Source organism: Pollicipes pollicipes, unplaced genomic scaffold (assembly GCF_011947565.3).
Source record: "Pollicipes pollicipes isolate AB1234 unplaced genomic scaffold, Ppol_2.1 Scaffold_7261;HRSCAF=8764_pilon_pilon_pilon, whole genome shotgun sequence".
NCBI classification, from domain to species: domain Eukaryota; kingdom Metazoa; phylum Arthropoda; class Thecostraca; order Pollicipedomorpha; family Pollicipedidae; genus Pollicipes; species Pollicipes pollicipes.
The window spans coordinates 53,522,104-53,537,584 of record NW_023597054.1 but is presented as its reverse complement, the minus strand read 5'-3'; the positions used below and the strand labels follow the sequence as shown (position 1 = coordinate 53,537,584).

At 58.1% G+C, this 15,481-nt stretch overlaps 1 protein-coding gene across 2 annotated transcripts in view; it reads right to left on the bottom strand.

Annotated features, from left to right (window-relative positions):
- Positions 1–2,815: 2,815 nt before the first annotated feature.
- LOC119112444 (nucleolysin TIA-1) overlaps positions 2,816–15,481 on the bottom strand; it is a 58,929-nt gene continuing 46,263 nt past the window's right edge. Inside the window, exons 5-8 of one of the 2 annotated variants that reach the window (XM_037236631.1) lie at positions 15,215–15,395; positions 9,624–9,917; positions 4,211–4,325; positions 2,816–2,935 (exon numbers count right to left, since the gene is read on the bottom strand). In XM_037236631.1, the coding sequence (XP_037092526.1) occupies positions 2,927–2,935; positions 4,211–4,325; positions 9,624–9,917; positions 15,215–15,395 (599 nt within the window). In that variant the 3' untranslated portion in view covers positions 2,816–2,926. Of the gene's footprint in view, positions 2,936–4,210; positions 4,326–8,948; positions 9,408–9,623; positions 9,918–15,214; positions 15,396–15,481 lie in introns of those variants that run through there. The other variant, XM_037236632.1, reaches the window with a different exon arrangement.

Sequence of the window (15,481 nt, the reverse complement as noted above, 5' to 3'; positions counted from 1 at the left end):
GCCTGTTAGAAGCCCGACTGGTCATGCCGGACCGCGGCGGACCGCCGGGCTGACAACTTTCCGGTGGGTGCCGACGTTAGGACTCACTGGGTCGGCAGCCTATCGCGTAACCATGAGCGGCGATGTGATGTAATATATTCAAACGCGCATCAAGATAGTTTGAGCTTGACCATTTGGGTGTTGTCGAAATGTGATACTGCTCTCAGAATGCGTCCGTTTCGCCGTTCATTGATGTCACAAATTGCATGACAGCAGGTTTGGACAAGGCAGTGCTGGACTAACTGACTGATTTATGCAATTTGTTTAGCATTCGTTTTGTGCACGCCACTGACATTGACAAAATCGATATAAAATACGGGACGCTTTAAAATACGGACCTTTCATCAAGTTCGGTGGCGCCCGAAGCAATAAAACTAAAGTCTGAGCATATCGCAAGCACATCAACTGTGAATAAAAGAATGAAACAGCCTTGTGTCAGCATGTAACTCATCCCGAGCACCGCCTGTGATGTACCCCGTGCCCGGCACCGGGGCGGTGCTCTGCTCCGGCTGAGCCCCGTCGCCGGCCGGGGCGCAGGCTCCCCTGGCCGGCGGCCGGCCGGGCGCAGGCTCCCCTGGCCGGCGGCGCTCGCCGTGACGGACGTCTGCGGCGCTGTCGAGGCGTCACCAACCGGCCGTCGCACGGCAACGAGCAACGATCGGCAGCGCGCTCACTGGCCGCCCAGCATGCTAACGGGCCTCAGTACCGGCGCCGTTATGCCGGCTCAAGAACGGCGGCCTCGGCCCCGTCGGCGGGCAGCAATGCCTCGTGAGGGCAGGCGCCCGGGGTGGGGAGCTGGGTGCGGACCCCGTGCCGTGGCACGCGCGTCACGGGCCGTCCCCAGCCGTCACGTGACGCTGCGCACCGCTGCCCTCCCCCGCCCCAGGTGGGCGGCTCCTTCCGCGGCCGCCTGCTGTATGCTATCGGAACTAATTACAGCGCCGGAATTATGATAGAAAGCGGGCGCACGAAGGTTCGCGTGCGGGCTTACGGCCCTCGCATGTGTCACACGGGACCGGTAATTGACTCCAGGAAGCGCCGGTCCGCCCATAAGGCCGTCGCCGTTCCGCTGCCGGTCTATCCCACCTCGCCATCCCAGGCCGACCCGTCCCCCGGGGCCGGCCTGCCAGCCACGCAAGCACACACACACGCACACATCCGATGGTTTTCCCCCGTGTTTATTCGCGCCTGGGTATCGTAGGTAGTCACTACAGTCTATGTACACTTGCATATTATACAAACCACTGGGCCGGCTGGGTGTCGGCGTCGGCTCCGCCCGCATCAGACGGCCGCCCGCCGGCCCCGCCCACTCTGGCCAATCACCGCGGCGGCCGGGTCACGTGGCGGCCACCGGCGCCCCGCTGGCGGGTCACGTGACCTGCGGCGGGGCGCCGCGGTACCGCGCACCGGCCCCCCGAGAGCAGAGCACTGGTATCAAAACTGAATTGGTACAAAACGGCAACAGTAGCACTGTAAAGGAGCGGAATCACGGGATTCAGTACAAAATTTGGAAAACAAGAGCGGCCACAGGCGCCGCGTGCGGGTCGGACGGTAGAAAAGAGGCGGGCTATCGAATTTGCACCTGCACCTTCTGGAAGGGGCCGCGGCGCTAGCTGAACCATGACTGGCCCGATCCTGAGCTGGTCTACATGTCACCGTGAAATCAGGACCGAGTGACGACCTTCCGGAATATTGCGTTTGCGAATGGAAAGACGCAATTTCCCGCTCGTCTGGGGATGAGAGAAACAAACGTCGCGTATACCCCATTTGATGTCAACAATGCACACTACATCACATACAAATGATTGCCCTACTCTGCTAATCTCTGTAACAGTGCGTATCGTATTTACCTCCGTGCCGATCTATCTAAGCGAGATAATTTTACGTATTTGGCATCATGCTGCGTCATTGTCTAACAAATGCCCAAACAGTTCGCATCGGGGAGAGGTCTGCAAAACATAAACTCAACGGCTGAATCCGACTACCCGCAGTGTGGTTGCATCGTGGCCGCTGCGTGGAGTCCGGGCAGCACCACGGCAGCCGGCCTCCGGCCTACTCGCCAGCCTACCGTCAACAACGGGCGGCCGCGCGCGCTCGCGCCGCCTGTACACCCATGCCGCGTCGTCTAACTAAGCCCGGCCGCCCCAGCCGCGCTCGGCCGGCCGCCACCTTACTTACGAAGCAGCACCATCGCAGCGAGCGGAACGCGGCTCTTGGAGCTCGCGGCCGGCCTTCCTCCACGGAGGCACGCGCCACACACACGCACGCGTCCACATACCCGCCACACGCACACGCACGCGGCCGCGGTCCGGCCCGCGGCGGCCGCGGCGCCGGCGGCTCGGCGGCGGCGACTTCGGACGGGACGCAGACCCGCGGCGCCCGGCCCGCCGCACTGAGCATCCCAAGCCCGACCACACGCGGCCGACAGCGACGCCAACGTCAACACCAACAGCTAGCCTCTAGCACTGTTCGTACACAGAACACGACTCTCTTAGCGCTACGTGTGAGACACACGATAACTTAACGGCTACTTAACCTAAGCTATGCTCGCTGGGCGGCGGGCACTACACTAGGGCTCTCCTTACGCCTAGACACGTCACCACCTCTGTTGGTTTGTTTTTGTACACACATCGACATGCAGACCTCGTGCCACCCTTCACCCGCCACGCAGACTTAGCAAAATAGATCCCACTCAATGTGGCGGCGCGTGGCGGTGGCGCCGGCCGGCCGGTGGCGCCGGCCCGTCGGTCCGGGGCGAGGCCGCGCGGCGCGCCGGTCCGGCATTGTCCGTGAGCAGAGCCCGGCCGGTCGGTCTGTTGGCGATACGCGGCCGACGCTCGCATATCACAACGCACACGCGCGCCTCCCGTTTGGCGTGGCGCGACCGTTACAGCACCTGCGGGCGGACGCACGGCAGCGGTCAGAGGCTGGCGTCAGCGGGCCGCCGCCGCCGCCGCCGCCGCCGCCGCCCGACGGCCGTCGGCACGGGGGGCAGGCGCGGCCCGAAGACACGACCGCCGGCGTCATGACGGAGGCCGGAGCCGGCGACAGCAGTCACGGCCGGTGCACGAACGGTGGACACAGACAGTTCGGAAGTCAGGGTTCTGGCGGCGTCAGCTGATCGGCAGCTACGCCGGGTCGCGTTAGGCTGCCAGGCGTTACTCGCGATTTAGGTGTGAAGTGCTATCCTTCTTACCAGGCTCGAATGAGGCGCGAGGTCGTTCCACAGCCCCGACACATTTCAGGAACAATGGCTGAAGCGGTCCAACGGTATCGTGCGAGCTGACAGAAAGCCTGCAATTTCGTGTCCGCCGTCCGCTGTCCCACAGACTCGCGTGAGCCAACACACATAAACAAACCAAAAACTAGTGGCAGTCGGTCGAGCGGAGCGCCCAGCTCGGGCGGGCCACCAGGCGGCCCACACCTCTGCGCCGGCTGTCGGCGGCGGTCGGCTTGCCGGCCAATGGTCAGCGGTCGGCGGCCATCGCGGCCAGCCGTCTCGGTCGTCTCGCACGGCACGGCGCCCGACCGGGCACCGGGGGCCACATTACGGCGCTGCCCCGCACCTAATTACCGCCGCGCCGCTCGCAGCACGTTCGTAACGACACCAGCGTCGTATTTTATTCGCCGGACGGCCGGCCGCGGCGCGGCGCTGGCGTGCGTGCGAACACGCCCGGGGCGGCCGGCAAGACGGACGGCTCCGGGCCGCCGCCAGATGATCACCTCGAGGGTTATTACTGTTTTATGTGCTCAGGCCCGGCCGTATACGCGTCGTTTTATTACACCTGATAATGGAAGATACAGGCTCGTTCTGACCGCCAGCCTGTTCAAGATGGCGGTCAGAGGCCCCGCCGGGCGCTTGCCGCCGGTAGGCTGCTGACGAAACGGCCCTCACGGCGCACCGGTCGGCGCCGTTACCGCATGCCATCTCCACTTGCACCAGCGAGTGAAAATGAAGATCGAGCGATCATGCCTGAAAATGCGCCTCTTTGCTCTACAATACCTTTACTCTTTCGCAACGAAGATTGAGCCTCAAGGCGTCGGTAGAAGCTCAGTCACGGGCGTTTATGCCGAAAGGAAGTCCTCCGGGAGCACGCAACAAGGGCGGACCTCATTCCCCGATAGCCCACACACGGGTGTTGGCGACGACGCGGGGCGCGGCCGGGCTTACCTGGAACTGCTGGACCGGGTACGCCGCGCCCATGACCCCAGCGGGCTGCTGCACGATCTGCTGGCCCGCCATGTGGGGCTGTCCCGGCATGGCGTACGGCACCTGCATGCCCATCCTGACAACAGCGGGCCCGACGGTCAGAACGGGCGAGGCAGGTCGGGTCACATGGGGTGCATCGCGGCGGGTCACTTCAGACGTGCCGCGGCAGGTGATGGGACAGAGAACGAGCCGGGTAACGCGACGGTGACTGCATCCTTCATCACGCGAACGCATCGGTGGCGGCTGGAACACTGACTAACCTCGCAGTCGTGCCCATGTCGTTAGAGCCGACGGAGCTTGCTAAGGCTTAAAGGGGACTCGAGGGCATTTTGGTTCGTTCCATATCGGCAGTGTCTGTACGGACATCTCATATTGGTACGGCATTTAGGCACAAGTGATGGGCAAAGCATGTGGCAGCCGGCGCTGGTTCCATTAAAGGCCGTATACCCCTTGTTGTACTTTTCACTTATTGTTAGGTCAGACTAGTCCGATTTTATCGAAAATACCAGCTTTCTTGAAATCCTGGATAGCTATGAATTTCTACTTGAAATGGCCGTTTCGGCGGGAGAAATCTCTCTGGACTTCCTGCTCACCACTATGAAAGTTACGCGCATGCAAGCCTTCTTTTTCAACGCGTATGTTTCGTAGCGTTTGCAACATACTACATTGTCAAAATGTTTGTATAATAAATGTTACGAAAGCTTGAAACGCTCTGTTAAGATGAAAATATATGCGTACATCAGGCTTTATGCCGAGAATTCGACGAAACGTTATACTATGGCTCTGATTTCTCCCCAATGACGTTTAGCACAGTAGCCTTTTTCGAAGCGCATTACGGATTTGGGAAATCTATCACATAATCTAAAGTGACGCACTGGTTCAAAACTTCAAGCAATGCGTATCTCGATAACTAGCCCTCACCGCCTGCCGTGCCAATCACAAACGTTCCATTGTACTTACGTCATCCATACCGATAGATGTTTCGCTTTAAGCACGCAGTCCCACAATGTGCGCGTTAAACAGCTAAAAAGTGATACCCCTAGCCCGTAACAGCAGGCAACAGCCCTCAGCAGATTCTACGCTCGACATGACGACGGCGGCCGTGACAGCTACAGTTGTGGCGGACCCAGAATACGCTCTGGAACTACCAAGAAAGCAAAGAGTGCAATGCTGTTACAGAGCGTTGACAGCGTAATTTGGACTCGAATGTTATTAAAAGCTATATCCTTAATATATATCGATGGTGTTGCGGCGGCACTGCCCAGTACTCTTATCAGACCAAATGGTCACGAGATCTCACCAGAGGTTGTTTTTCAAATATGCCCCGAAAGATAGGACACCCCATTTGACATTGACGCGTTGTTTGGGGAGGAAGGGGAAAGGGTGCTGCAGCGGAACGGACACACTCAGCCGGCAGCAGGGGCCAGCCTGGATTGATTCGGATGTCGGGCGGGCGGCGCGCAGGCGACCTGAGAGATAGACTGCACCGGCCGCTTACAAGGGATGCGGTACAGGCTACCCTGCGGCACGCGCGAACTTCCGCTCCTGTTCACGGCGTTCGAGGCCGATATCAGCGTCCGGGTGTTTCAGAAACAGAGATCTAACGTTCTCAAATAATTTAAGAAGTTCGAAAACCTGCAATTTCGTCTACAAAAATGATGAGTTTTTTGCTCCTGATGTTGCGGGTCAAGTTGTTCGTCGACAAGTCGTTGCTGCTCAAGTAAGATCTTCTTACGAGCGTTGATTGGCTCCATGTTGGACATAATTATCATTGGAGCATTATTGGGGCCCTGCATGGAAATGTTATCCATGTCCACAATTTTGCCACACACATCCAGCCAAGTGAATACGCTCTCAGAGTACCTTATGCTCAATATGCTCTCGCTCATCCGCGTGACAGCCTGGAGAAGGGACAAAACCTCGTGTTCTCCTCAAGTTAATCGAAAGCGCGGGGCGTCTACACTTATGTCCCAACATTAGTTAACAACAATGTACCTACGTCCGATTTTCTTGGCAAATGTGACTGGGTATCTACGTTAAGCCATGCTAAACAATCCGTGCTTAACATTCCACGGGCAGAAGCGGCAGAGCCGCGCGTCTATACCTTGTGTGATGCCGGGCCTATCCGCCTGGCATCACACCTGAGCCAATCTGATTAAGGCTTCGCTCTATTTGTGCTCGCATTCGCAGCTGGGCTGGCCTGCGTCAGATGGCGAACCCTTTCAGAGCGACTCGCCGAGAACTAATTCAAGAACGGGTTGTTCGCTGATTGGACGCGCCGAGCGCCATGGCCAGGCCATTAAAATAAATACTCGTACGAGTCCGACCAGCACGTGAGCACATTACATTATTAAAAGTTCCACGACCGGACTAACGACGGTGACTAAGGCGCAGAATTAATTGGCGAGCCAAGATTTACGGGAATTCGACCCACGCCGGCTTCGCGCATGAGTAGTACGGCCGTCGTCTAATTACGTTGCTCTTTAAGCTTACTTCCTTCTACTTTTCACTACTCCATCCAGAACTATAACCATAGACCTTCTTTCTACCTCTCGGGTCCCCCCTTCTCTCTCCCTCTCTTTCTTTCCGACTGGTCACTGGTGTTGCATTTCCTCCCTCCCCCCCCCAAATAAGCCAGCGTCTCCCCGCCCTCTCTCTCTCTCTCTCTCTCTTCTCTCTCTCTCTCTGCCCGTTTCGGACCAGCTGGCAGGCGCTGCCTACACCGGCCCAGACGCCGCGACCCAGCCGGGGATAATCGGTCCATCAGCGCCGGCACAACGTTGGACGGACCCATTTTACGTCGCCGCAGACAGCCATGGTTTAAACATGAGACCAGGGAGCGTCGCGTGCAGAATAACAACAAGCGTGACTTTGTATGAATATTTAAATGGCGGATACGGGCCCGTCGCTTCTTCAGGGTCCCGCACAGCGGACGAGGGGCACGTGAAGGGCGCGCGGCTCAGCGATGTCTCACCGCCGCGCGACATCGGACAACACGCATGGTTATTGTGTCACACTGGGAGGCCCCATCTCACAGGCGGATAGAAAACCCGCCCGGAAATAACAGACCGAAATGTTTCGTGTGGTGCATTGTGGTTTCCGAATTGTTCCGTGTGGTTCATTGTGGTTTCCGAATTGTTCCGTGTGGGCGAAATGTTCCCCAGCGTGGACCACTACATCAGCTGGTCCATGTTAAAAACAACAGATGAACTCTGATGCCTTTTGGCACGTCTGTTCAAAGGAATGCATCAGTTCGGGGAACAAATTATTTGGATGACTTCGCTTGAACTGGATGCGAAAACAAAGGCCAAAATGTGTTTATGGCATGCTTTACAAACCATGTGGTTTCACGACAGTCTTCCATTTTAGCAATCCTGCCAACGGTGCATCTGTACCTACGTACGCACAACCTGCAAGCACTCTTCAATAATGCTGACGAATCGCTGGATCGTGGCACGATGTGACAATCATTCCAAAACAAAACAACGGGGGCGAGGGGGGGGAATGCATTTGCTTCACAGCCAACCACGTCCCTATCAAATGCCGCCGCACGTTTTTAGTAGCTGTGTGCACATAAAATGCGTACTGGGTGGCTCCTCTCGGTAATGGCAGGCGCATGTATGACTACGTACCACACCACATTTGACAAAGAGCGACGCCTGAGGGCCGGGGTGCGAACGGTGTCGATGTGCTCAGTCCACAGACACGACTAACATCAGACGGACGTGTGCTCCCAGAGCGGCGCAGAGAGCAGGACACGTCCGAAGTCGATCGGCCGGTCTCGCGCGGGCAGCACCTTAGGCTGGCGGCTCGCTCTGGAGGTCGGCGCCCTCTCCAGAGCGGCCGCAGCGCCTGTCCGGAGTTCCCGGTAGGAGCTCCCGTCCGGAGCTCCCGTCAGGAGCTCCCATTCAGAGCTCCTGTCCGGAGCTCCTGTCTGGCCGACACCCGGGGCTCACCGCGCTCCCCAGTGGCCGCGCCCAGCGCCAGCACCGCATATTTGAGGATTTGATTAGTGCTTTTATTTGGCTACTGGGAGGACGGTTTGATTTCCCCCGGGGTGAGGACTGCTTCTTCTCGCTATAAAGGCTCTGCAGTCAGTCCGCCACCGAGTCAGCCGGGGCACCGGTCCTGAATGTGCGACTGCAAAGGCGCCAGCGCCGTCGGTGGAAATGGACCGAGCTTAGTTAAAAACAAACTTCCTCCGGCAGAATGCCGCCAAGATTGTAAAACTCTAACTGAAGCGAGTGAAGTTCTGCCTATGCCGCACACAGAACCGTTTCAATCATCCGCTAGAGTAGGCAATCAAAACTTTTTAGTCCAAATAATGTAGTTGTCTCAAATGCGCGACGAATTTGCTTGTCTTAAGTGCAGCCTCCGAGATGACGCGACCGTGACACACGTTCCAATCGACCCTGGCAGGCTGCTGGGCGAGGGTGCGCGCATCACACGATGAAGTGATACCGACTGGTGGCGTGTGGCCGGAGAGCATGCGCCGTCCATGACCCCCGGATGGCCGGGGAGCAGCAGTGGCAGTGAAGCAGGCGTGCTGTACACACATGCCGGGGGCCGGGTCCAGCGAGGCTCACCTGTACTCAGCAGCCACCGGCGCCGGCCGTCGCCTGTCCGGGCTGGCATGCCCTCGGACGGCCGGCAGAGGCCCCGCTCCCACCGGGCCCTCACTCACGCCCACACAGCGTCAAACAAGCCCCACTTCAGTCTGTATTGATCGCTCCTCTCACGACACTGTATACAGGAGTCGGAGTCGCCATGGGCCGTGGACTCGGTCCCCGAGTCAGCAGCATCATCACCAGCGGCTTCGAGCCTGCAGTTCCGGGCTCGCTCTCAGAGGCCGCTCAGAGCCAGCACCTGCAGCTCTGAGTCACCGCCTGCGACTCCGAGCCATCACCGACGGCTCCAAGCCATCAACAGCAACTCTGGGCCATCACCAGCGACTCCGAGCCATCAACAGCGACTCCGAGCCAACACCAGCGGCTGCGGGGCCACACCAGTGATTCGGCGCCATCACCAGCGGCCCAGTCGGGCTGGCCAGCACCGGCTCCGGCGCCGCAGCGCCGCGTTTGTCAAGTGTCTGCGACTGTGCGCGGGGGATTACGACGCCGGGCCGCCCTGCGCTCCTCCGTAGTCCTGGGTCATGCCACTAAAAAGGAACCAAACGAACCAAGTAAACAAAAGCCGACCACCGCTCAACAGCCTGGGGCCGACGTAACACAGAGCCAAACCCGATGCCCTCGAAACTGAATCAAGAACTGACCAGGCCAGGATGCAGCATACCCGATGCAATCGAACACAAACGGGAGCATGACGAAAGCGCCGAGTGGCAAAAAGACAGGTGCGCCGCGCGGCGCCCACTCACCCCTGTTGGTATCCGTACTGGTAGCCGTACTGGATTCCGTAGCCCTGCATGCCCTGCATCTGGGCGGCGGCCGGGTAGCCCTGCGGGTACCAGTAGCCCATCTGGCCGTAGCTGTTGTATGGGTACTGGGCGCCAGCGGCCGGTAGGGAGGCGAACCCAGCCGGGCCGCCGGCCGCCGGCGCGTGGTTCGGGTCGCCCGACTCCTTGCCCCAGGAGCACTTGACCAGCTGGCCGTTGATCTCGGTGTTGTGCACCGACACGATGGCGTTGGTGGCCGACTCCTTGGTGGAGAACCTGCCGAATATGGCGCGGCCGGTGAGCGGCGGCAAGGCGCAGACCAATGCAGCGACCGTTCCCCGCTGACCACCCACCCGACGCTATCCACCGACGCGCAGCAGACCCCGGCAACGGCCGCTGACCACCGACCCGACACTATCCACCCACGCGCAGCAGACCCCGTCTGACCACCGACCCGACACTATCCACCCACGCGCAGCAGACCCCGGCAACGGCCGCTGACCACCGACCCGACACTATCCACCCACGCGCAGCAGACCCCGTCTGACCACCGACCCGACACTATCCACCGACGCGCAGCAGACCCCGGCAACGGCCGCTGACCACCGACCCGACACTATCCGCCGACGCGCAGCAGACCCCGGCAACGGCCGCGGACCACTGACCCGACACTATCCTCCGGCGCGCGGCGGACCCCGGCAACGGCCGCTGACCACCGACCCGACACTATCCTCCGACGCGCAGCAGACCCCGGCAACGGCCGCTGACCACTGACCCGACACTATCCTTCGGCGCGCAGCGGACCCCGACAGCGGCTATGCTCCGCGTGCAGAGCACGGTAAGGATATCACCTCGAGCCACATGGCACACGAGACGACCGGACTCGATCGCTTTGGAACCGCTCCGCGCCCAGCCTTTTCCATGGCAACGAACGGCTAATATAGTTGTCAGTGAGGCGGGGAAGTTCAGGCCTGGACAAGGTACAACAAGGAGCCTTTATGCAAATACATCATCACTGAGCGCAGAGGTGAGGCACATACATTTCCCGCAATAAGCATGATTTCATTTAGCGCCATAACGTTTCCAGAAATGCCAAGCGTGTCACTTAGCACCAGGAAATAGCATGATGCTAAAATGCGTTGTAACCCTGGTGATATATTCCAGGTAAAGTTTCAGCCACGCTTGGGTGCGACTTATAAATAATACGATCCCATCTCGTTGAAGATAAGAAAACTTAAAATTTCTGATGATGAACTGATGACCATGATGAAATAATGAACAAGCGCATTACATACGTCATTTCCGCTACTGGACGATTCCTCGGTGATTTTCTTAGGAACGCTATCGGCCCCTAATGTATGATGCATAAAATAACATGCAATTAACAAGTTCCAACGAGGCGATAATGATTGACGAGCCATCTCGACTCCAATCTCACATATGACATTTCAGTATTGATCTTAAGTGTTTGGCTCATTATTGTCCTTTGAGCGATCATCCAGCCACTTAAAAGTTTTTTGCACGATCTTCACAACATGAAGCCTTGGGCCACCGTCATCCATTACTCTAGAGCCATCCCCGCATCCAGCTCATGCCCTCGCCGTGTTCCACGTTCATGCACGCTCTCTCGCGTCGGTTTGGCGAGCAGCCGGTCCCAGCAACCCCGTGTTTGATGCGATCTCAAGCGGTTCGAAGTTGGCTCCAAGCACCGCCGCAGGAGACTGAACTTGCTAGACGGGCCTTCTAGTTGTTTAACAACTAGGTTACCCCGAACGCCCGGCATCCATTTGCAGTTCCTCGAAATACTCTCCTCTAGTAAATATCGCTTACTTGAAACTCTACAAATTGTACGCTAGCGGCCTAAGCACAGTTCATAAGCTTGTACCAGGCGCATAATTTTTAGTCAAGCCGTGTAAATCTAGTCGGGCCTGAAGAAATTTATTATTTTCGCCGACGTTCCGTGAAACGACTAAGCCAATCTTGAAACGCCCAGTTTCACAAAACGCCACAAACTATGCATAATTCAAGCATTCTGGTAGATGGATAGAGGGTAACGCGCACATATAGAATGACAGGGAACAAGCCACACGAACGCTTCATTGTCCCATCCAATACGGGCTGCAGCCATATCGGGTATCAATCTTGCCGGCGTCGCATAAATCAACTCCGAATAAGCCCTATTCAGAGGTGGGGCCGACGCGGATGGATAGGCAGCTGTTCGCAGCGCGGCGCCGATGGACTTTTAACGCGCCGTGCCAATCGGGCGGCCGGCGTCGGCGGCTGCGGGACGGCGCGCCGCCAGGCCCGCTCCTGACCGAGTACCTGTTGGGCGGCGGCCGGCGCCATTTCGGCACGTTCACGAGCCCGTCACGGCTCGGAGCCAGCTGGGGCCGGCGGCGCCGGCACGACATCAGGCCGCCGCCCAGCGGGCCGCCCACACCAGAATCGGCCGTCGCCGGCGCGGCCAGACGCCATGCATGGCCGGGCGTCGCCGACCCCGATTGGCTTCGCCAGATGTCGGCGCGTTACCGGCCGGCCAGCGGGCGCATCCAAAATGGAGCAGCCGCCGGCAGCGACGTTAACTTTTAACCTGGCCCGCTGACGCAGTGCATCAATGACTGATACGCGGCGGCGGTACCTGATGAGCCGCACTCGGCGTCGAATAAATCAAATTTGGCCGCCGGCCGGGCGGCGGCGTCGGCGGTGGGATGGCAGCGGTCGGCCGCGGACGCCAGGGCAGCGACCGGCGCGACGCCGCCATTACGACGCGGCGCAGATTAGCCGGCTGACAAGGGTCGGCCATCAGCGGGGTGTTTGCAGACAGCCGCGGTGGCCAGCGGCTGGTCAGAGGCCGCCGTCAGCCGGCGCGGCCACCGTCCCGCCCGGCCGGCAGCTCGCGCCGCCGAGGAAGGGATGCCGGCACGGGCTGGCGTCGGGTCCTCGACACACCGCCTCTCTCCCCCCGCCCCACCCCCTCCACCACACACACAAACACACGCCGCACAGACGGCAGCGCTGCCGCTCCTACCCGCCGCCGCCACCGCCGGCTGTCAGCGCGCGATAGACGCCAGCTCGGTGTCAACAGCCCAGTCGGCGGCCGGCTTTCATCCCCCGGCGGCGGCCAGACGACAGGCGACAACGCTGACGTCACTACGGCACTCGGTGACGTCACCGGCGTGTCGACTGCTCTAGCATCATGCCCTGCGTTCACTCAGGTCTGGCTTCGAAATGTAACTGCCTGGGACAAGACCTCCGTGCACTGACAAACACACATACTTTAAGAATACCCGTCACGTATGCGTCACAAAAGTAGCTTACTCCGCTGTAGGGGCTTCAGTTTTGCATAAGACATTCATGTTGGGCGGGCGCGACGAATCTAATGGTTTCGTGTTCTGTTGACGAAGTAGGTTACATATGCAACTTATGTCAGCAGGGGAGGCAGTGTAGGATGTGACCAGTTGTGCGCTTGGTAGAATGATAGGCATATACACAAAGTGACAAGCTTAGCAATCTGGAATGTGTAGTTATCAATGCGTTGCATGGACACCCAACTAACCCTGCCACCAGCACAGTCATAATTTTGTGCTGCAAACACACAGCAATACTATGTCAGTCGCGTGGTTCAGTTCTCCATCGACCGATTTAAAGATCAAAGACGCGTGATCGGTAACAAGTCGCTCGAATGAACAAGATGGCGCGGAGAACCTCCGAACTTCCGATCCACTTTTCGTTTTCATTCAGCCCGTCAGCTCGACCTCATTCAGCTCTGGAGGGCTTGGCCCAAATATGAGGTAACGTGATGATGAAATACCCCGGCAGTTAACCCTATTGCGACGTTAGTATGCAGGGAGTATGCCACATTTTTGCGCCTTTCAGTTATTGTTAGGTCACACGTGTTCGATTTGAAAGCAATACCAGTTTTCTCGAAATGCTTCCGAATATATCAGAATTTTGATCTGCTAGAAACGGTTTGCCGCTCCCGCGTGATAAATCTCACTGGACTCGCCGCCCATCACCATAAAAATAAATAATTTTCCTTTACTTTCCGTTTCCAACGTGTGTGCTCTTTAACGTTTGCAACAAACTAATCCATAATAATTGCTATGAAAGCCTGAAACACTCTAAGGCAAAAAAAAGTGCAAACATGATGTCATTATCACGTTGAGTTCACTGAAACGTTATGCTATGGCTTTGATTTCTCTCCTATGACGCTTAGCAAAGTGGTTCTTTTCGTCGAGCGCCTTGACTTTGGGAAACGGACGCATCACATGGTCTATCATGACGCACTGACTCAAACTTCAATCAATGTATGTCCCGGTAAATGGCCTAGGCCGCCCACAGTGCTAATCGCAAATGTGCCATAGTACCGACGTCATTCTTACTGGTAGAAGTATCCTTTTTAATTCCGCAGGCCCGCAATGTGCGGCCTAAAACAGCTGAAATGTGACATCTCTAGTCCGCAACAGGTCACGGCGGCCCTCAACAGATTCGGCCGTCGTCAGCTGTCGCAGGCAAGGGCTACACCCTGCGGCTACAAACGAAACAGTACTGTTGTGACAAAACATTGACAGTATAACTCGGACTCGAAAGTACCTAAACTCAATCTTCTCAATTTACCTTGATGCTGTGCGCTATCATTAGACTGAACTTATCCTGAGATATCAACAGAGCTTGTTATGGAAACATGACCAAAAGGTGAAACGCTCCCTTTAAAAAAGTGTCATTTTCAAAAAATGTGAAAAATACAGCGAACGTGATTCAATTTGACCACTACAGCGTGCTACGAATAAATAGTGCCGATATCTGCCATGAGGACGGACCGGCGAGATGTCCTGCTCGCTTTGGCAGTGTACATCATTGGTGACGAGGTCATGGGGGCAATGAGCACACTATGAAAAAGCATAATCATTTCACACCTTAAGTGAATGTCGCTGTCAAATTAATTTCCGTTTGTTACTTCATACTCCTTACCGTGTCGTAACAATCGAAACGCCAGATACGAAATTGACCATCATTCGCGCTTTATAACGGTTTTCTAAAAAGTGTCAGCCATTCCTACCAACGTGGCGTGACTTAACAACAGCGACGCACCTCTAGCCCTCTGACGGCCCGTCGCTAAGCGGCCGTGCCGGGCCAGACGTTCCGCCGCCGGCCCGCCCTGGGAGCCGCCCCCCACACCGCGGCGCGGGGGACGCTCGGCACGTCTCGGCAGCCGGCCAGGCTGCGCGCTCCGCCGCTGGGAGCCGCCCCCACACCCGGTCACCACGGCGCGGGGAACGCCCCGCACGTCTCATCTACGCCGAGCAGATCACACCCGGAGGCCCGCCCCCAGCTGCCCACCAGCGGGTTCCGCCGGACGCCGCCCTCTCCTTAGGATCGGCTCGCAAATCGCGTCGAAAACCGTCCAGATTTCCCGTCGCCCTGGCATTCTAGCCGACTGAGGCCGACCCGGCGCGGGCTACGCGGGTGACACGGGCACACGGCACGCGGCCGAAGGCCGCGATCGGAGAGCAGCACCGAGCAGAACTAAGCTACCGGCACACTGACGAGCCCAGCCGCTGCACGGCACGTACCTGACGAAGGCGTAGCCCTTGTCCTTGAAGACGCGGATCTCGTGAATGAGCCCGTACGGGCTGAATGTCTTCTGTATGAGCTCCTCGGAGAGGCCAAGCGTGACGCCGCCGCAGTAGACGGTGAAGTTGGTGGGCGAGCTCTGGTTGAACACCTCCTCGTAGCTGAGCGGCTTGGCGTTGGCTGCGGCAGCGGTCAGGTCACATGAGGCCAGGGCACGGCCACAGCCGGTGCAGCTGCACACGGCACGCGTTACTGCAGGCCGCAGG